General features: G+C 34.3%; 1 protein-coding gene across 3 annotated transcripts in view; it reads right to left on the reverse strand.

Annotated features, from left to right (window-relative positions):
- Positions 1-24,330, reverse strand: part of LOC140752588 (thrombospondin type-1 domain-containing protein 4) — a 122,972-nt gene that overhangs the window by 80,015 nt on the left and 18,627 nt on the right. Inside the window, exons 1-2 of one of the 3 annotated variants that reach the window (XM_073086930.1) lie at positions 9,105-9,253; positions 3,948-4,159 (exon numbers count right to left, since the gene is read on the reverse strand). In XM_073086930.1, coding sequence (XP_072943031.1) covers positions 3,948-4,015 — 68 coding nt within the window. In that variant the 5' untranslated portion in view covers positions 4,016-4,159; positions 9,105-9,253. Of the gene's footprint in view, positions 1-3,947; positions 4,160-9,104; positions 9,254-24,330 lie in introns of those variants that run through there. The other 2 variants (XM_073086931.1, XM_073086929.1) reach the window with 2 other exon arrangements.

Here is a 24,330-nt window from a genome sequence, read left to right on the forward strand (position 1 = left end):
GGATACATGAAGCGTACTTCACCACATTGCTGCCCACGAAAATTGTTGGAGATTTTTTTCTGAATATTTATTTAAATTTGAAACTTTTTTGGACCCGTACCGTTTTAAGTAAATCTTCTATTTTGGTTCAAGTCCCATAATCCAGTTATTTTACTAGGAATGATGATCTTAATGAGATCTATGCCACGCAGTGAGAAAACAGGGTGGCATTCAAGCCAGTCAACACGATAAATGCACTTCATCGTCATAAATTATGGAATAATTATGTCACACCAATCAACACACTCACATGCCATTAAATTATTTTTACATCAGAACATGCGACTGGGCCAGTTGCTCTCAAACTATAGATTATGGAATATGGATGCATATTATAGGATAAAGAAATTTCGGAATTGGAACTGGGTTCTATCATATATTGTCAAATTGTTATTGTTTTTAAAATATAATACCTAAATTAGGTATAATATCCTATGATGATATTTAAGGACATCAGAACATCCAATTAACCATAAAAGGCAAAGAAGTTATTTTGCACGAAAAAGATATATACAAAACTTTACACATTAATATTTATTATTTGTAATATTAATTAACTATAAGTCTTGTAATTCACTTTTGATAACCAAACCAAGCTTATACTATCATAATAACTAAAACAGATACATATTATGATCCGGAGAAAAAGGTTGAGAATCACTAAGGAACTGGTCCTACGTCACGTTCAAAAATAACCGGTTTATCTTTAGATGCAGGCTGTAAGTTCACAGGCTCAGGACATTGTCGGGGTTCACACTTGACCTTATTTTATTAGGGTTCCGTTTAGTTATGCTATTAATTAATAATGGTAACATTTTTTTTAAAACGGAGCATAGGGGGAGTCCGGGAGAGATTACCCGCCTTCCACTAAAATGCTCATAAATCTTTCCATTCTTCCAAAATTGCTATTTCTATAGATTGTATCTGAAGCCTCATTATTTATCTATATTTTCTTATAAGAAAGTTTAATACATTATTAATAGTTTATGAGTAATTAACGATTTCTACCAAATTGACATTTGGCTAATATCTCCCGCCTGGGTGGGAGACTTGACCCTCCAACTAGGGAGCCTTTACCCGGGTTTAAAAATAGGCAAAATAGTTATTGAAAATTGTAATTCTACAAATATTGTAATTCTACATAATACAAATTGAATCATAAGAATATGGTACATAATGTTAGTTAGTAAATGAGGACACGAACAAGGTACTTTGGGCATCTTTGATATATATATACATTGAGATTCCTCCTCGGCCAAAATTGATGGTGAATTGGCCCTAGACGTTTCATTTATGAATACTGATGCTGATGTTGAAGGCTCTGATTGACGTTGTACAATAAATGTTGAATGTAATTCGATAGTGGTTACATTTGGAGGTAGTTCTGCAGCTACTGAGAGTTAAGAAATCGAAGAAACATCTTGCTCTTGCAGTTCATAGTCATTCCTCTATCTGTTACCGCGTAGCATAAAAAGTCTTCATCTGTAAAGGTGTCGGGGTTAAAGGGGTGTATCCCAGTTTTTCAAAATCCACTCAAAATATTGGATTAGCTAATAGTCTACGACATAATAGTTCTTACAAATCTGGGTATATTGTAGATCGTAACAGTTCGTCCTGGGTTACTTATCATCCAATTATTCATGGCTGAGTTATATCTAGTCTTGAAAGATGAATAAATGGCAACATGTTTGTAATGGGGTGGTAAAGTCAGCAAAGTTACTCCATTTGATTTTGCGTATTTCACGACTTCAATAATGACATGACTTTCGTGGTTGTCGAGGATAAACAGAACACGATTTTGAAGAGACGCGTTGGAATATTTCACAAAATGCTCCCTAAATTTGACAAAATCTTGTTGTTTTGAGGTTTTCAAAGAAATCAGTAACGCTTTTTTTTTATTAAAGCTGATTTGGATAAACTTGTTGCTTATCAATATGGCCTAAAGCATTTCTTATTACTGACAAATATAAATTACTTCTGTTTCTATCTGTTTCTTTTTTCTTATATTTGAAAGGCTTTTTGGATGATTATCTGAAATAAAATAAAAAAATATTGCGGGAGAAACGAGACTGATAGCGGGAGAGATTACCCTGGGTAAGGTCTCCTCCCAACGCCGGGGTAATGTCTCCCACCCCACGCCAAGCTGTCTGTTATTAAATTTTTATAAAAAACTATGACACCTAAGTACAAGCTGTCTGCCGTGAATGTTACTAGGATATTATCACTTACAATGTATATAAATACGTGCTGAAATTTATTCACAGTAAACAATAGAAATCAAATACAGAAAATTGTAAAAAAGTTACTTTCCGGGCACGAAAACGTATTATAATTTCTCACTTCTAAACCAAACTGCCGATTGCAACGGCATCGCGTAAGCGAGGTGGGGGGCGCCTATGGAGTTTAAGAAATTTGACAACGTCGCAATATCTAGTTCTACAAAGGTTCTATGAGCAGTGGCTAATATCTCCCACCTGCTAAACTCTCCCGGACTCCCCCTATATTTACGTCAACCAATGAATAAAGTGAATTATTAAACCTACTTTTGATACTTTTGTCTTCAATGCATTTATTGGTATATGTAGATATATGTACAATAACATATTTTAGGTATATATCAATTTTATATTTATAGTTATTATTAGTATAACTATAAATTTTTAATCATTATGTTTAAAAAGTTTTCAATGGTATGTGACATGTGAGGTCTACCAAAACGCACTTGGCCAGCGTGGTGGACTATGACCTAACCCCTTCTTATTCAGAGAGGAGGCCCGTACCCAACAGTGGGACAGTAATGGGTTGATCATGATGATTTAAATCAAGAATGTGGTAATTGAGTGCAATAAAATGATCACTAAAGCTTTCTATATTTTAAATAAATGTAAAAACAATAAAATAAGATACGTATATTAACTAAATACCAAACATTAAAATAAATTAATTTATTCTAAGCTATAAACCATCAATTTTTTTTTGTGTTTACCACACGACTCGCACTTGGCATTGTTAATCCTTGAGCACGTGCTCCTCTCTGAATGGACCGTTTAATTTCTGTTTACTTTTACTCTCGAAGGAGTCTCGAGTACTCATAAAAAGTTTACCGTTTCAACTCGTAGGAATATTTGTGAATAAACATTTCTATAGCGGACATTATATGGTATGTGAATACTGTTTCGAACACATCGCTGTAAACTATCGTGAGATTGTTGGTTCATTCATTACGTGATTAGGGTTGTAAGATGCTTTGTTTATGATAATTTTGTGTGTTGATATGCTAATGAATGTCATAGCAATAAAAATGTCATACATGAATAATTATTTCACTATTCTGACTCTACTGTTATTCGCATTTGAGTAGTGTGGTTGAATATACCCGGGCCTTCGAGTTCAGGGTTCAGTTTCAGATTTCATTAAGTCCAGTAACCTTACCATAAGTTCTTACGTTTTGACAAATATGACTGTTTTGGTATTTGTTTACGTATTGGCCCATACAAATTCCAAGTTCTGACACAATCCGCTAGGGGCGCTGGTTTGAAATAGTATGGGCAAATACGTAAACAAATACCAAAACAGTCATATTTGTCAAAACTCAAAAACTCATGGTAAGGGCACAGATGTTTCTGTATTTGTCTTTATGTGAAGGCGGTACTCACTCAAAAAATTGTCTAAGTTCGAGTCGAACTCGCACACGGAAGGTTCCGGTACCATAAAAAAAACGTTTTTTTTATTTTTCGTATTTGTTCTATATATACTCTTTCAAGTGTCTATTACGGTTTAGGCGATAGAACCCCGTGACAGACTGACAGACGGACAAACAGCGGAGGCTTAGTAATAACATTCATTTTTACCCTTTGGGTGCGGAACCCTAAAAATACTTAATAAAACATAATAATAGGTTTACTTACCAAAAGGACTTCTTCGTCCACCAAACGAGCTGCCCTTTTTCCATTTCCGTCACTAAACACTTACACATTCAGTTTTTAATTTTTGCTTGTTCATTTTAAAACTATTTCAAATCAATTATAGAAAGAACTAAAACACAATTATGTAACGCCCTTGTGGATCAGCAGCATTTTAACGCTCAATGAGTCCAATTTCTTCGGTACCGGGTTTTCTTCTGAAACAAAAAAGGTTATATTTATTTATATCCGATATAATATCCACTACTTTTTAACTATACAAGAAGCTATCGAGCACGAAATCCAATGGCACTCCCATGACACAAAAATAATTATTAGTCCACTGCTTAGGGCAACCGCCGTACTGAATTTGGAATAACATCACGAAACTAAGTAGGTCATTTGCCATTGTCATTCAATCAAACGTGTATGCAAAATTTCAGCTCTATTGCTCGTATCTCACTGGTTAAAAAATCTGTTACAAATGACCCTCACGTACATACGAACTAAGATAAATAAAAGGTTGTAATAAGCTTCTTCCTGAAAGATGTAACAGTGCTTGACCCGTATCTCTACATTGTATAAATCATGGTGGTAAATGAATAAATTTCACTCAATAACATCAAGATTTTGTTTGACTTCTCGACAAGAAGGAAGTCATAAGATAAGAGGCTGTATCTCGTGAGAAACACCATAAAACGCATCACAGGAATGAAACCGTAAGGTACGAAAGAAAGTTGTATTGAATGATAAACACATACAAATATTTCGACTTTTTCGACTTTTATGATGGAAATAGCAAATCGATTACTCACTGCAGCACATGAAGATGTAAATCTATTCAAATAGGACGGGAGTACTAAATTAAGTACCTATAGCTAAATGATACTACGTGCTTAGAATTGTTATAAGTCCAAAATAAGTCTTAATTTTTTATCAGAAGACATGAATCACATTAAACTGATTACATCATCTTTCCAGAGTAGGTATATTTTTATTCAAATTATATTGCAACATTTACCAACAAAATCAGAATATTTTTTTTATTTTCTCAGTTTGTTACATGCCGAGTATCAAATCATTTAATTCCTTAAAGAACCGAATTACAGTCTTATTTGTTCATCCGATTCGGTAATTATTCTACTCGTTCTATTAATGAACAGAAATGAGACTAATCTCATAAGGGTTCAATTTCTCATCGGATCTACCCCAACCAAAAAGCACCAAATATTACGAATCCCCGTCCATTTAAACTCCTTACAAACTTCTTCATTCACGAATATAAGTACTAACATATTTTCATATTTACTTAGCGACTAACATATTAGGAGAATGTGTCGTGTCTGCTACATTATCTCCGAGAGTCAACAGAAGCTGGTAAACATTGGGTCCTATTACCAAACCCTTACGACATACATGTACTGTGTCAGTGTGCTAAACTGCATAATTCTTATCAGCACTGATAACGATCTGTAGCATTCGTATTATACGTAAAACGTTTTAAATACGTTAACTGATCAAAATGGTGAATTGGAATGTAAACTACAAAGTTCTTTAGTCTTGCTTTTAATTAAGAAAACCATTGAAATACAGATAATTATAAAATTACAAAATGTGCTGAAGATTTCTTAAGTCAAAATTTTTTTAGCCGCGATGTGCACTTTTTGTGATAGGTAATAAAAGATAAACTAGCGACAGGATACGTTGTCTGATCGAAAATTCGTAAGACGGTAAAGCAAACTGCATAAGTCATGATGTCATCCGGTGTCAGCATAGAAAAAATATGTCAATGGGTGTCAGTTTCATTTTTTATTTATTTTATTTTATTGTTCAGGTTAGGTTTCGAAAGCTTTCACTTCTGCCGGCACTCCCGGAGTGCAACCCGTTGATTTTTTTATTATTTTACGTTTGTTTTATCTTAATACACAGTTATTTAAACAACTTTAACCAAAAAACTTTTTCTTACGACAATACCAAAGCGTATTTAACTCGTAGATAATTTAATAGTTCAAATGATGACTCCTGATGCGAAAAATTTACGCGTACTATTTAGCGGCAATTATTTAAATAGATTTCGCTAGTAAATTAACACGTCTCTTCGGCTTGTATGTTGTCATTTCTAATTGTTCGAATTATTGAATTGATTTATGGATCCACATACTGGATGTGACATTTTATGAGTAGCGCCATAATCTGTTTTCACATAATTGCCGGTTTACAAAGGTTTGCTATTTTAAAAATAACTTTCAAATTTAAATAATTTTCAAAGTATGTCTTTAGAAAGCAAATATTTAGTAAATAGGTCATGCAAATTAGAGATGGGATGCTTAGGTATATCATAGATAGGTACATAGGGCAAATTGAGACTTAAAAAATAAACATACCTAATGTTTTAATTTGCATAAGCAGCAACCACTTTTTTTTATAAAACAAATGTAATAAATGCCAAACCTTCTTCTTCTTTTTTTACATGATAATGTCTATTAGGTGTTAACTTACTGTGAAATATTTACTATATAAGTATAGTATCGTAGATTTTTATTCCGATTTTCTAAAGCTTAGGTTCTTTAGTTTTTAATAGCTAACTCTTTTTATATGTAGTTCATAGTCATTAACTGTGTTTAGAATACTATAGAATCGTAAATCCTTTTCGTATTTCAAAGCTTTTCAATCGACTTATCGTAAAGTTACGATTGACTCGATTTTTATTCGGTTACAGCTGTTGATGAAACAAATTAGGCCGCTTCATACTTTATCATTGCGTCTGCATTGCTAAGGTAAATAAAACGAGAGTGTACAGTAGCCATGGTTTCCTGTTTGCACGGGATATTAGGACTCTTATGATTTTGTCGCTAAAATAACATAATAACTAAATTTAAGATTCATTTGTAAATCCATTCATTCATTTTTACCGTATGGTACGTAACTTATTCAGAAAAAAGTTACCCCGATACTTCAAATTTACTTCACAATCTTGTAACATTTTTACTATTATAAATAAATAGAAAAACAGATTCATCATATAAATTTAATTTTTACCATTTTATTATATAATAAAAATAATATAGGTTTATTTTTTTATTCCCCATTTTTGTATATTAGTTTATCAAATGTAATTTAAAATCAAATGAAACATGACAGAATATCAACTCTTATCCAATAATAATGTATAAAATGGTCTCCCTACTAGCTAAATTAAATTGGGTCACACAAAACCAACCCAACTCTTTCATGTTGCATGCCATAAAAAATTCAGTTCGAGTAAAGATAACAGCTCCGCTCATTATTAGATACAGCTTCAAGTATGGACCATAAAACTTTATGCCTAACAAAATACGTAGGCAGGTGAAATTTCCGATCTCAACGAAACATACTTTTAAAATAATAGAATACAATTTTATAGAGCATCGTTGAATATTAACTAAATATTAGATTCTTTAAAAAATGAAATTTTAGCACATAAATACTATCATCATCTATCATCATCATCATCAATATCATCATCATCAACAACCCATTACTGTCCCACTACTTATATCATTAACACTTATATCATAGTTAGATGGCACAGATCGAAACTATTGGGCAACAGTAGCGGTTGTTTCAGTATTACCATGCTCAGTCAGCATTATAATGGTTTCGTATCGTTCGATTTGTTCCATACAAATTTAAAATATAAACTAATATATAAACGTTGTTCATGCCTATAATTGGCACTCATACGAGCCTTATTACGTACTACTATAGTGTACTTCTAAGTACTATATAATGTATTGTGTGTGTTGCTAATGGCATGTAAATAAATAAACAGTGAAAAGTTTTAGGTGAGTGATACAGATAAGTGATTTTCCCTGGTTAATAAGTGGTCACTGCCATCGATGGACATTGTCATTGCCACATTGGACATCCCTAACTAAGTCCATACAGAACAGACGGTTTATCTGAAGCCGATTACAGATGCGTCGTCAATTTTCAGCTTAAGGGTCATAATTTAATTACATGTGTGATTTTTTGATTTTTGTTTATAGTAAAAATTACTAGCTGACCTGGCAAACGTTGTGTTGCCATAAATAAAAAAAAATGTTAACGGTAAAAAACCCTTATCACTTAGGGGTATGAAAAATAGATAGTAGCCGATTCTCACATCTACTGAATATACATGCATATTACATATAATAAATGTAATATGCATTATTATCACATGCTTTACCAGTGAGATAAAATATCGGCTTAAGATTGAAGTTGGACGTAAAAAACCTCCAAAGGTGTGAACGTCTACCAAATCGTACTTCACCAGGGCAACAGCTTAAACCCGGCTCATTATAAATGGAATCGTCGTCAAGAAGTAAGACAGTGGGTTGATGTTGATAAAGATCACAATGTAAACATTTTGACCATTTGCAGTGTTAACAAAAAGAATTTAATGAGTTCAATCTATCTTGAACATCATTAACCCATTACTGTCCTATTAATAATGGGTTTCTTAGAAATAGATGTGAAGGGTTAAGGCCACAATTGATTGAAAATAATACAGAAAATAGCGTGTGTATGTACCTTACGTACACATTTAGGTTTTTTGGTGTAACAAAAAAAAAAAGAAACTTTTTATCCTGTCGTTTTATTTGTCGTAGAATTGAATAACGCATTGTATTCGTATCGTATCATATCTATAAACCGATACTAATTTGATATTATTATTCAGATCGTAACGCTACAACATAACCGTTTCCATAACAAAAATCCTTACACCTATACTTTATTCCCACTCATGGCGCGACAAAAGTATAACTTCAATTTTTTTCGGTTACAAGGACTTCTTGGTTATGTTTTCATCTAATGTTATATAAAGACTGTGGTAATTAATTATCTCATTTAATTGAGCTCGTTTCTGCGTGTGGGTCCGAAAAAAAAGTTTAAAATACACATTGAGACAAAACAGACACGATGAGACGAAAGAGAAAGATGACAGACTACTTATTCTAAAACAATACTGTTAGTAGAAATTTCACCGTAAAGTGCGAAGTGATCACTATTTCTAAAAAGAAGCGTAATTGAAGAATTTAATAAATGAATCCTTAACGTACACAATAATTAAAGCAACCTTACTACTTATTCTTACAAAAATTACAACAACAGCTGACTCATAAAAAAAAACAATCTCACCTCAATGTTTCCACAACACGCAGCTATCAACACTTCCTAGACGTAACTATAGATTTCGAAGCACAGTTCATTCGATATTGTCCGAACATCAAAGGGCACCATCCAAGCGTCCGCGTAGCCAAGGTGCTTCAAACGACTGGACACTATGCTTGAGAGGAAATCGGAATTACTTTAATACCACTCAATGAATCCTGTCGAGAAAATATCGCTGGACAAATTAATCGCCCCCTTACGCTATTACTGATGATGAGCGCAAACAAAATTCCTGCCATTTATTTCCTCGGAGGAATAATGAATTTTATAGTCCCATGAATGTTATTTATTGCTGAGTTTAACAGTTTGTCTAGTTGAAGTGTAGAAGTACTTACTTCTACATAACTGCTTATATATATGTAAGATACGTTTGTCGTTTTGTGTCAAATGTATGGAGACAATCTCTTAATTTATCAGCTCTTAAAACCTACCAGAAAAAAATATTCCGCGATCTGTGCTAGGATGAATGTCCCAATAATTGTATTTACCAATGTAGTGCTGCAAGACACAAGATATAGCTACTACATATGTCATAACTGGCATACTATAATTTATAATTTAGTCATACTATATCATTTCAGCTAATCAAATATTGCTTAAACTACTAAAAGATAGAAATGTCAGCTAGATTGTATTGCGTAAAAATGGAGAGGTCTAAATACACTTTCAAATACAGTTTATAGATGGACAGATGGATGGATGGACAGGACAGATGGACTCTATACCAGCTTTGGACTTTTTGTAGGAAAAGGCATTCTGGCTTCAGAGGCACCTCGCAAACAACAAGGACAGGGGAATATCAAGTATGCAGAGGCCCCTAAAATAATCATAGCAAATAAAAAAGCATCGTTAATTCTAAGAATTCTAAGAAGCTCTTATGAACTTTATATACACGCTTTTTATGCTAACATGGAAGTAAAAAGCCTGAAGTAACCACTTAAAATCAGATGGACTGTATACAACTTACTCTGTAACTTCATGTAACATAAACAAATGAACGATCGTAAATAAGATTATTTAGTAAATAAGTTATACCGTAAGTAAAGTTATTTTGATGTATGTCCTTTGTCATGAAAACCGTGTATTTATAACTTTCAACAAACAAAAAGCTTATAAGAGCTTTTCGTTAAGCACATAAAATATACGTATGAAATATTTGAATTCTAAAATATTGCAATGTTCCTTTACAGTTGTAATGTTGTTGGTAATTCAATACGATTTATGGAGGAACATTTATTAAGGGGAGAGGGTGATAAATCTATTTAGAATATGTGAAGTGTAAGAAATATTTCCTTTCTTTCGCTTGATAGAGTACTCAGACTTGGTGGCTCTGATAATGAAACGGGAAAAATGAGAACACTTTAAAATGTAATAAATGACAAAATATGTAGTCGTAATGGTTTTTGGAGCTTTTCTTTTTGATAGACGAGTTTTATCTACCAAAGACGTAAAAGTGGGTAAAATATGGATAGATTGATTATGATGAGTGTAAGCGAGACTGCTATTATTGTTGAATTTCGAAAATCTATTTAAAGCTGACTTAAAAATAATAATTTGATTTGCTATGATACTATTATACTGAGGATTCCCAGAATAATTTGGTAGATGTCTAGGGCTGATTTTATTACCTACCAAGTCTAATCTGGTAGAAAAAGAGCTATGGACTTATTTTCTCACGAATAAATTATAAATATCACGGCATACTTTATTGCAAAAGACGCAACAAAACAAGACAACCCAGCCGTAAAACTAGTGAAGTTTGCAAATTATTTTCAATAGAAAGATAATTGATATAAATTTAGAAGGCTACTGAACGACAAGAATTTCACAACAACAAGCCTGTTGTTGGCTCGCGAATGATTGAGGATCGATACGTAAAAATGTCATTCGTCATTCAATTGATTCGGAGCATAAACGTCGATGACAATCATGAATGATTATGATGTCTGACACCCAGTAAACTTCAGCCCTATAGTGACCGTATTCTGTAACATCGAATCTCGATACAGATTGTATTTACGCTGTTTAAGACTGCTAAAATTACAAGTTAATTGTGTTTTTTTTAGTATTATATGGAATAGTAGATGAGCATGCAGTCCACCTGATGGTAAATGGCTACTGCCACCCATGGACATCTGTAATCAACCCCAGATAGGACTGTAATCAACCTGAGGTCGGCTACAGATGCGCCGCTACCCCTGAAGACTAAGCTGGAAAGCCTCTCGAAAAGTATGTCTCCCTTACCACACCCTTCAAACCAGAACACAGCAGCGCTTTACACTGCTGTTATAAGGCAGAAATAGGTGTGGCGGTAGTGCCGCAGGAGTAACCACAAAGGGTTCTACCACCTTCAAAATAAACAAATCAACGTGTATTTCGAAAATAAACAAATCAAACATTTGGGGCACTAATCTCGACGCATGCTAGTGCATTTTACAAATTTGAGCCTTCCAGCAGTTATATAGAATACCGCCAACACATGTAATATCACAATAGATTTCCACACTTGAAAGTGCGGCGCCTCGGACTTAATCGTGGATTTAGCTTTTAAGATTACAATGGTATTACAGAATAGCACTCCTGCAGAGTTTCTATACTGTTGATACGAGTTATGCGATACATAGCACTAGAGTTTTTATATACAATTCAAGCATTCGCGTAAATAAAATTGAAGTTTCAAATATTTTATATCGGATCGACAAGTAACCAATGCAAATAATTAAATATACTTCAGATTAATTTTGGTTACCCGACGATATTCAAAACATCCCTTTAATAACATCAAGCTGAGAGAAGGCCAGAAAAATTCTTCTTAGTTTACTTATTTCTTATGACATTAACTTATGTCATATTTAAAATATTTTTTTTTCGATTTCAAAAAAGTAAAATATGTTTAGTTTTATAATGCTTTTATTACTTATTGATAGGATGTTTTCTTTCTCTTATGAATGATAAAACATTTTAAACAAATATTATACGTAATTGACGAAACCATAACAACAAAGAAACAGATCGTTAGTCTTAACTAATAGTCTTACATTGTTGAAAGCGGAAGTTCGAACCGATCTCGATTCAAATCCATTTACCCCACATTCCATCAACTCGGTTCATTTGGAGCACAGAATTCCCGAATCGCGACGATCCCTGATAGCGGTCCTTTCACCATCGCGCTCGGTGGTCTTAGGCTGACTGCCCATTAACTACTATCGCGTAGGTTACCGACTTGTTGCTCAGTACCCTTACCATGAGTTTTTACGTGTCGACAAATATGACTGTTTTGGTATTTGTTTACGTATTGGCCCATACTATTTCAAATCAGCACCCCTAGAGGATTGTGTCGGAACTTGGAAATAGTATGGGCCAATACGTAAACAAATACCAAAACAGTCATATTTGTCGACACGTAACAACTCATGGTAAGGGTACAGGCTACTGAGCAGTCGCTTTTTTCATGCTGATCGGCAATTTGTTGACAGCGACCGATGAGCGGTATATATTTTGTTAGAAATATGTCAACAGTCGTTTGTGTCCGTATCCATATAGATTCATAAGCTAGTAAATAGTCGCCGAACAACTTTTGACAGTCACTACTCGCTAAACCTACGAGTTGCCTTTGCTAGAGGACAGTCAGCCTTTGTACATAACATAAACTAAATTTATAAACCTTTAAAACAAATTGCCTATAAATAGTGTGAATGTTTCCCCTCTCTTAAGTTTGATGGATGAATTAAATGTTGACTCTTTGTAGAGGCGTGTAGCAGGTTTATATTACGTTGACCAAAATCGTTAGTTAATAATGCTAAATAAAGTTGAATAAAGGTGTTAATTACGGCCTAATTTTTGCTGAGCCTCATAAGAGATAAATAAGTAGGTATGGTTTAATGGTTGTGATTAGAAATGTTATATTTACCGTATACTTTTTCAATTCAAACTAGAATTTTTATATTACTCTGTCGATAAAAGTATTTTTACAGTATTTACCAATTACTATAAAATTCATAAGCAAAATTACCTTTCTCTTTGTTCAAAACAAGTAGCAAGTAAATATTCTGAGGTAGGTCTTTTACCCGTTAATTAGCAGCCAAAAGCTTCAAATAATGACGAAATTAGGTCCGATACAAATAATTTTAATTTTGCAACTTAAATTCACGGATTAGAATATACCGATATATTTATTCATTTGATAAAATAAATTTATCGTTAACGAGCTTTTGCACGCAACTCCGCTCGCGTTACGAAGTAATATTTTCATCCCCTATTTTATCCCCTTGGGGGTAGAATTGATCAAAATCCTTTCTTAGCGGATGCCTACGTCATAACATCTACCTGCATGCCAAATTTCAGCCCGATCCGTCCAGTGGTTTGGGCTGTGCGTTGATAGATCACTATGTCAGTCAGTCACCTTTGAGTTATATACATTTAGACTTGATGAAAGAAATTTATCGTTAATGGTTACGTAGGTAACGTTGTTACCAACTCATAAAGTTTAACCGATGAAGCATCAAAAATCGAGCTTGAATACATTAAGATTTATAATAACCAAATGAGTTATGTCATAGTAGTAACATTCATCAAATTTACCGGTACTAATGAGTTAGACTTTTAAATAGATATAATTAAAGAGAAAGTTGTCCTTGCATCGTTCACGGGCGCGTTAATACTATGTTATTCTAAATCAGTGGTTCTCAATATTTTTCGTGGTACGACCCCCTTTATGTGTAAAATCACTGCGTGACCCCCTGCCGTTCACTATTTTAAAATTATATATTAGGTATATGTTTTATTATGTAACGAATATAACTATTTTTAAATACCTAAAACAGACACTTTTTACATCAGTTACATCGCCAAAATTCTTTGATAAATATTTTTTTGTAATGATTTTCGAAAATTAATGATATTGTTATATGTTATATTAATTGTATTTTCTAACTAAGCCTTCGCGATCTCCGCGACCCTACACCTATGTAGGCTTTGGGATACCCCAGGGAATCGCGACCAACACTTTGAAAACCACTGTTCTAATTAATATCAAGTACGCACTCGTAAGGATTGACAGCTAAGTACCTCCTTCATAAGGCATTCATTGAACTCCTTAAATCCACACTTGATATTAAAATATCTAAAGTACCATCCTAATTTAAGGACTGTTGTAACTTACGTTTGATTACATTGAAAATTATTAGGAATGTTTATATAGAAAGTTTTGCTCCATTATTAAATATCAAAAAATACTACAAAATAGAAAATATACCTTTTATCTTATTCATATTCATATTCATTTATTTGCTTTTAAATGTGGTACAATGTGGGTTGGTAGGAGTATTACAATTTTTCTCACACTTAGCTTCAGGGAAGCATGCAAAATTTTAAAATTTCATTATAATTATATTAATAATAATTATAAGATTGTTTAGGCATTCGAAAAATCTGTATAACTCTATCTGTTTACGAATAAAGGTATTATACACAAACAAGATTTGTTCCCCTGTTTAACACTAGGGAATAAATAAAAAAATATTACACGGACTAAACCTGTTGACCGCGGACCACACTTGGTTCGCAGCGCATTAGATTATTGGATTATTTTAGGCTTGATTGTTACTATGTGCGACTCAAATGTTGACTGAACTTTAAACCAGTTAACCTTAACCGATTAAGCTGAAATTTTGCATACACGTTTTGTTTGGTTGATTTGATTGATGACGTCATTCTAATTTTGTATTGTAGACGCCTCAAGATGGCGGCCGTTTTTTATACGCCCTATGATATAGGTATCAAATGAATGGGTTTTCGAAAAAGAATATGAAAAACAAAATGACGTTAAAATCCAAAATGGCGAACGCTCCAAGATGGCGTAAAAAATGTTATTCGCTCCATGATACGCATATGAAAGGAAAAGGTGTACTGAGAATAAACTCTCGTCTTTGGGAAGTCAGTTAAAAATAAAATAATTAACGGGTTGCACGCCGAGAGTACCGGCTGAAGTGAAAACTTTACTAACGAAACTTAACCTAAATAATGATATATAATAAATAAAACATGAAACTGACACCCATTGGCATATTTTTCTATACTGACACCGGATGACAACTTGATTTTTGCAGTTTTCTCCACCGTCTTACGAATTTTCAATAAGAACACGTTACCTCGCACGAGTTTAACATTTTTTACTCTTCACACACATACACACGCACAGCGCCGCTAAAAAGCTTCTACTAAAATATTTTTATTTTAAAAATATTATATAAATAACATCTCATTACGGTATTTTCTCAAGAAAATCGTTAATCAAAGGTTTAATATCGTATTCTTCACCAAAGGGCGCGACATCGTCCGATTGCAACTAACTGTTTATCCAAACAGCATACGAATTAGAAACATGAGTGGTGCAACTTAGGGCCCAATTATCACCTGTTAGCGGTGGAAAGGGCACCAACCTTTGACCTCAAACGGGCCGATACACTGACCTATTGGAAGATTTTCGTTGTTCTAGAAATTATCAGTGTTGCTTTATGAAGTTGAATTTGAAGATGCGTTTGTTTTGAGCTCTCCGGTTTTCGAAAAAATGTTATTTAGGAAAAATCGTTTTTCTAATTCAGTTCTCGTATTCAATGACATTTTAATATTTTTCGCTGCTACTCAGGATATAAGTTGCTCCATTATGTCTTCTTTCAACGTTAATGCATTTGAATCTCAAACACCCACATTGAGAGGTGAAATTTAAACGGCTATTTTGTTATATTTAACCTAACGATAAGACAGACGGGCTACCTGATGGAAAGCAGTAACCGTCGCCTATGGACATTTGCAACACCAGAGGAGTCGCCAATGCATCGCCGGCTAAATAGAGTAATTTAATGCTTTTGTCCCACTACCCTTTATTTTTATCCAGCATCCAAACGCTCCCGAAGTCCCCTATCTTAATAAATGAATTGAGATCTAATAAGCAAAGATTTGCGTTTTATGAAGTGTATATCGCTACCATATTTTTTGTTCACCAGCCTGACCGCATATCACGCACAAGTGGCTAAAGCTACTGACGCATTCGCTTTTCCGCGGTTTAGGTAAAAGTCAAACCGCAAGTATGCGCCGTAAACTCACTTCGCTATTTAGACCCATACAGTGTTGGGTTTCGCTGTGCAAAGCTTTCTAATGTTTATGGGAGTTATGTAACTTGTATTAATTGTAGAAGAAAAATACATTTTCTATACGTACCTATAGTTTAACAGTAGGATTTTTACAAAATTATTAGACAGAAGCTACATTACGTGAGTATATCTTAAATCAAGAACAGATATGCTACTTATTTAGATGTTTATTTTTGATACCTGGTTGAGAATCGAACCCAGAACATTCTGTAAGACAGATCAGTAAAATGTATTTTGTACATTTTTAAAGTTACACAAAAATATAACTTAACTTAGCGGTTATCAAATGCCAAGCGTGATAAGAAAATTGTAAATAGTACACAGATATGAATCTATGAAATCTAAAATAAACACTTATGTGTTACTCATGATAGAGTTATTCATATTATGATGGCATCCGTTTTATCTCGCACAAACCGTAAGAAGGAAGCGATGTAAAATAGGTATACTATAATTAGCAGAGATAGCTTAGTAGTTAGAAACTCTACCTTTTATTCTAAAGGTCTGAAGCAGGTAATTTTTGAATCTTGTATTTTAAATTAAAATTTCGCACTTAATCATACAGTACATACAAGATTATTAACAACTTCAATGATAATAAATTTATATTTCAAAACAACTTTTTTCGTAACAAAATTTTGTTCTTTGTAATGCGCTCAAAAAACCCTTACACTTGATATCCATAACATAGAGGTACATAAAAAAATCCCGCCATCTTGAGGTACCCGCCATATTGGAATTATAATGACGTCACGAATCTATCCTGCTTTGTCATCTAAACCAAATGTGCATGGAAAATTTCAGCTCGATCAGTAGGGGTTAACTGGTTCAAAATTCGACACTCACAAATATACAAACTAGCGAAGCACATAAAATGCTTGTAGAATAAATATTTCTTATCAAAATATAGTCAATGTACTATAGGTACAAAACACAAGTCAGGAACTGGTCGGTACCCAATCTAACGCCATTAATCAGGAATGCGCCCGCGCGCTCTATTTAGACCGATTTTGTATAAAGACGTTTATTCCCTTGACTTGAAACACAGCCTCGCTCCACACAGGAGTCATGTTGTTCAAAACTAGGACAAGATCTATCTTATGTAGGAAATAATGTTACTGTACCTTCTCTTTTTAGGGTTCGGTAGGTACTATTACTAGTCCTCTGCTGTCTGCCGGTCTGTCCGTCTGTCACAGGGAATCTCTTGAACCATAAAAGACAGACAGTAGGCACCAAAAATTACAGAGTTTGTATTGCTAAAAGTTTCTATAACAAACAACTACTCAAAATAAAACAGGCAAAAATAAATGGGGTCCCCCTAAAGTAATTGGTACTCTCCGACGTTTTACGTAATAACTATTGAACCAATATAAGAGGACAGTTCAAATGACATTTTCATCATGCATGTAATTGTAAAGCTGCCATTAAAAAAATAACAAATACAGAAAAAAATATTTAGCACGGAATCCGTGCGTATCCAATTATTTTCTCTTCATATCCATTACTGTTACGTAGAAACAGTGACAGACTAATAGAAATTCGGCCTTTCATTCGGGTACACCGAGGTTCAAATCCTAGACACCTCAAACTTTTCAATGTTAGCATATTAGAAATTAATTATCACTTACTTAAGCTGTGAAAGAAATCATCGTAAGTATACCTGCACGCGTTTTAAAAGTTGTGTGTAGTCTCCCAATTTGCACTTGGCCAGCGCGGTGGACTATGCCCTAAACCCCCCTCGGCTTAAGAGGAGACCTGTTCCACCCCGTGCCCAGCAGTGAGACAGTAATGAGATGACCAGAGATGATAGATCCAACCTTATAGCTTATAGATTAATCCAAGTTTAAAGCTTAATTTCTTTACAACACATACAATTACTCGTAACTTCCGTGGCAAAACAAGGCCCAATCACTTCCCATTTATCTGAAACTTACCATTCGCCCTATTAAACCAATCCCTATCGATTTTATATAAATAAAGTCGTTTGTTCTATTGAATTGTTAACAAGACGTATCTCGAAACCGCTTTTGACTATCTTGTTGTTACTATCTTTGAAACACAAACTTTTGTGTAGTTGGATATAATTATAGTATTGGCAGAGAGTTATATTATATACGACATACAATAAAATATATGCCAATGATATTATTTCTTCTGATTTGTTGATATCTATTTTATTTTTTCGATTTCTGTAGTTACTGTTGGTCCTAGCGACCTGTACAGCTTCACCGGGTTTTAGAAGGTGAGCCTAAGGCTCAGCCAGGACAAGAAGAATATGGGCTGGAAGTGGGGGATAGCTTTGGTCACCGTTGCCGGTTGATATCTTCGAATACTCGGGCTTAATAACTAGGCAGATTAATGGCCTATTGTCTTAACTCTTCTCATCATATAAAAAGGACTCAATAGGGAAATGGATAACTAATAACCTTGATGTAAATGGCAGAAGACTTTGAGGTTCCACGTCAAATGTACCACTACTACACTTGTATCTATATACTTTATAAGACGGTGTCAAGCGCTGTTTTTATGTGGTATAAAGGAAGATACACGGATCCGGGAGCATTCTAACTTAGTCATTAAAAGCCGACCTTAATAGGGCGACTGAGCAAAACTTTGGAGTTGATTACAGTTGTCCAAGTCAGAAATGACCACAATACTTCAAACGACTCCTTACAAAAATATTTCCCAGTACTGTTACTTTCCCATATAACAGGCTTGTTAAGAAATACCCATAGGACCAATACTATACGAACACTATTCCCAATCTAATACCATTAATCAAGAATGCGGCGTTTGCCCTATTTGCTGTGCACTCCGGCGATTTTGTATAAATAAACATGTTTTCTATTGACTTGTTCTAGCTTCAAAACGCTGCTGGCTGCAATTTGTATATCTTATCACGACATGGCACGTCGTTGTTAAAGTAAAGGGCTTTTTATACAAAATGTAGTATAGTAGGTATAGGTACTTGCATGATTTATTTATGAGATTTAGTTGGTTGAGTTTTGTATGCAATTATCGTCTGAAGAACTAAGGTTCTTGAACAAAACTACGTCTTGTGAACAATTTATTATGTCGCGGATATGTTCAAGATTATGATTACTAAAGCTGTGAAATTCGTTTAATTGAAATAAGTGAAATTAGAAAAAATGGGTCTAATATTGACGCCACCGTATATCCACGTGGAGGATTTCTAAAACCTTTAAACCTTCAATATATTACATGGGTTATTTGAAACGCATTCCCTTCAAGTGCACTATTTCCCTGCTTGTCATTTTTACCTAGACATCTTCCAATCTTAACGATGTCTCAGGGCTGCTTCTATTAGCGAATAGAATGCGATGTGTATACATAAACATGTTTTCTATTGACTTGTTCTAGCTTCAAAACGCTGCTGGCTGCAATTTGTATATCTTATCACGACATGGCACGTCGTTGTTAAAGTAAAGGGCTTTTTATACAAAATGTAGTATAGTAGGTACTTGCATGATTTATTTATGAGATTTAGTTGCCTGACTTTTGAAAGCAATAAGTCTGAAGAACAAAGTCTAAAATCATATATAAAAAAGTTTGTCTTGTGATTAATCTATATTGTCGCGGCTACGTTCATAATGCTTAGTAAAGCTGTCGAATTCATTAAGACACACATCTTCTAGATATCAGACAAATAGGTCTGATGTTGACGCCACCAGACTACTACTGCGAAGATTTTCTACTTCGAGGATTTCTAAAACATATAACCCTTCAATTTCTATGCGTTACTTGCAACACATTCCCTTCACATGCATTTTCTTCAGACACTATTTCCCTCCTTGTCAATTTTGTCTAGTCATCTTCCAATCTTAACGATGTCTCAGGGCTGCTTCTATTAGCGAATAGAATGCGATGTGTATACATAAACATGTTTTCTATTGACTTGTCTAGCTTCAAAACGCTGCTGGCTGCAATTTGTATATCTTATCACGACATGGCACGTCGTTGTTAAAGTAAAGGGCTTTTTATACAAAGTAAAGTAGATATATTTACATGATTTATTTAACAGACTGAGGGAAATCAGCGATAATCCTTTCAAGCCTATAGTCGCCTATAGTCGTATGCAGGTTTCCTCACGATGTTTTTCTTCACCGTTTAATCAAATGATAATTAAGTTCTAATACGCACATATTTTTGAAAAATCAGAGGTGCGTGCCTGGGATTTGAATCTCGGATCCCTCGATCGAGAGGCCGAGTTTCTTAACCACTCGGCTATCACTGCTATTTACCTGCACCTGATTTACATTTGTGAAATTTCATGTTTGAGTTTTGTAAACAATTATTGTTTAAGAGCAAAGTTTACTTACTAAGCTTTGAGTACCAAATCGTTAAACAATATAAGTACTTCTGTCAATAGCATAAATTCTCATCATCAACCCATTACTGTCCCACTGCTGGCACGGGTCTCCTTTCAGAATGAGAAGGATTAGGCCATAGTCCACCGCGCTGGCCAAGTGCGTATTGGTAGACTTCACATACCTTTAAGATTTTTATCTCTCAGGTATGCAGGTTTCCTTATGATTTTTCCCTTCACCGTTTAAGCAAGTGATAATTAATTTCTAATACGCACATAAATTTGTAAATCAGAGGTGCGTGTCTGGGATTTGAACCTCGGACCCCTCGATCGAGAGGCCGCGTTTCTTAACCACTAGGCTATCACTGCTTCATAAATTCTCAGTTGCAATTAAATTTTATAGGAATCATAAAATGTATTGCCAACTATAAGCTTAAGTTCTACAACGCATCTTACATCACATCGAAATAAAGGCAGAAGAAATAGAAAAAAGCTAGAAGATGCAAATTCACAAATTTTTCTAAAATAATTTAAGTAACCGTTAGTACCTGCACGATATTAAAGTAATATAAAATAATTGTTTTTTACATTTACATCTGTCTTTTTAATTATTATTTACACTTTGTTACATGAAAAATATTTTAGCTATTTAACCTAACCTAACCTAACCAAAGTTGTAAGAGGAATAACACATGATTAAACTAGAGAGTTATGATAAAAAATAACCCGAATAGTAAACAAACCAGCCCATGTCATTCCCACTATTTTGATGAATTTAACAACACCACATAATATGTAAAAATCCGTCAAGCCAAAGAATGAGACCACATAGGTTCGCCAAGTACGAGTTGAACTCGCACATGGAGGCTTCCGTACCACCAAATGTTCAATATTTTTTACTTACTTTTATTCATTTTATTATTTTCAACAATACTTAATTATATGTCACAACAATAGTTGGCGTTGGGGTGATGATGAATGATACGTAAACAACGTTTAATAAATTAAATTACCTATATTTAAATATGTTTTAAAGTTCTTATTTATGTTTATTATAATACCAGTTATAGTAGTGAACGGATTGTAAAAATTTCAACCGTCTGCCTAGTACGATTTAACAGTTAGATCAAAAAATTCCGAAAAAAATCCGGTTTGTTGTATGGAGACCCCCTTTAATATTCAACTTTATTTACCGTTATGCATCTTCTGTAAAAAATCATGTGTCTATCTATTACGGTTCCGAAGATATAGCCCTGTGACAGACGGATAGACAGCGAAGTATTAGTAATAGGGTTCTATTTTTACCCTTTGGGTACGGAACCCTAAATAAAACGAAAAACTCCGTTTGTATAACTTCTCTTTGTTAACCAAAGATATTTCCAGCGCATTTTAAACCACTTTAAAACACTATAAATGTATTAGAAAGAAAAGATATCAACTAAAGTAAGCCGGTGCATTGAAATTTATTATATCTCTATTAAACATTCGTGACGCATAATCATTGTGGTAGGCCGTGGAAATGACGTTAAATTGAAACTGGAACTCGCTCTAAGTCATTTGTTGTATTACTGACGTGGAACTAGAAATAAGTTTACATCATCATCAACCCCTTATTGTACCACTGCTGGGCACGGGTCTCCTCTCAGAATGAGAAGGATTAGGTCATAGTCCACCGCGCTGGCTAAGTACGTATTGGTGAACTTCACATACCTTTGAGACTTTTTTTTTATAAATCTCTCAGGTATGCATGTTTCCTCACGGTGTTTTCCTTCAGCGTTTAAGCAAGTGATAATTAATTTCTAATAAACACATAATTTTGAAAAACCCGAGGTGCGTGCCTGGGATTTGAACCTCGGACCCCTCGATCAAGAGGCCGAGTTTCTTAACCACTAGGCTATCACTGCTTAATATAGCACATTGCATATAGGTTCATAAAATATACTTATTAAAAATTAAACAACATAAAATCACAGACAAAATAAATTCATAAAAAATGTATATCTGCCACTGATGCTTACCTCTATTCAATTCTATTATAGGAGTAGCAGACGAGCATGCAGTCCACCTGATGGTAAGTGGCTACTGCCGCCCATGGACATCTGTAATCAAACCCAGATAGGATTAGATATTCCTACCTTAGGTCGGCCACAGATGCGCCGCTACCCCTGAGGACTAAGCTGGAACACCTCGGAAAAGTCTATCTCCCTTACCGCACCCTTCAAAACGGAACACAGCAGCGCTTAATGTTGCTGTTATTAGGTAGACATAGGTGTGGTGGTGGTGCCGCCGGAGTCCAACCACAAAGGGTTCTACCGCCTTCCAAACAGCTATACAAACTTTTCGTTACAAGTGAGACAATGGCTTTAGAGGGCTTAATAAATTCTCCAACTTTACAAATCATCGTCCACAAAACTAACAAACACTAATAACATCGTGTTATTAACCATAGGATTTTGGCTTTCACTTATTACGACAGAGCTAGTCGTGATAATAGGATTGATTTGAGCTTTAGAAGCCTACCAGTACAATTGAGAGAATAACCCGCGAAGGTATTAGTACATAAAGACGTTCCTTTGACGTGTCAATATTGAATGGCGTATCTGTTGATTCACGATTCAAGTATCCATCCTCTATCATTTATTAGGGTTCTGTACCAAAGGGTAAAAACCTCCGCTGTTATTAAGCTTCCGTTGTCTGTCCGTCTGTCACAGGGATTTATCTTATGCATCTTAATAGATAGATACTTTATTCTTTTACAGATTACGTGAAATGTGACAGCTATAACAGCAAATTCTTAAAATAAAAAAATAATTAAACTGAACGTTCAAAGTGAATAGAAATTGGGTTCTAAGATTCCGTTACATAGTTACATACATACATACATACATACAACCCAAGCTAATAAAAGCGTGTTAAAAACTTGAAAATAAATGAGGGCCATGCTACAAAAAAACACTATTTTCAGCGTTTTTTTGCTGTTTATATTGAGTCCTCATAGAGCGTTTAAATTTTCTTAATGCATTTACTTCTATAGCTGCTATGATATCAAATACTGAAAATATAAAAACAATTAAAATTAGGTCGCACGGAACCCTCTCTGTGTGAGTTCGACTCGCACTTGGCCATTTTTTTAAGATAGTGCTATTAATCAATCGTTTGTAATCAGTGACAATTACCGATTTATTTGTATGAAGTTTTTCGTGATTTTTGAATTACAACATGTAAAGGGTAATGGGTCTCCGGAATCGCCTTGATATTTGCCGTCTGTTGCCTCACCTTAGCCCTCAATTAGGGCCGTATGAATAGGCCATAGCGAGGAAGTATCTAAATTGTTTAGGTACACAATAGGGCAATTACCTATTACCACCTGTTTTTATTTGCTTTACAAAAAAATATTTAGCTGGTAAGAAGTTTTGCTTTAAAGTAAAATACGAATTGCCCACTTCTGCTATTATTGTTCATGACGAGTCCTTAATATAACGAGGCATAATTCAAAAGTATCTTGCAATTAGGCTTGCATATAAAACTATGTGTGCGGGACGACGCGAACAGCTGACTCAAGATTCGACGTAATTATAAGTTTGAAATTGTTTACTTAATTTATAGTTAATAATAGTTCATAAGTTGTAATAAATAAAGACTTCATTATTCGTAACACACGATCAGCTGATCAATATTGTATAGTTCAATGGCCGACGCTAAACAGCTGACTCCA

The sequence above is a fragment of the Epargyreus clarus genome, unplaced genomic scaffold (assembly GCF_041222505.1).
Source record: "Epargyreus clarus isolate Ecla_fem2 unplaced genomic scaffold, WU_Ecla_fem_2.2 ptg000024l, whole genome shotgun sequence".
Classification (NCBI taxonomy): Eukaryota; Metazoa; Arthropoda; class Insecta; order Lepidoptera; family Hesperiidae; genus Epargyreus; species Epargyreus clarus.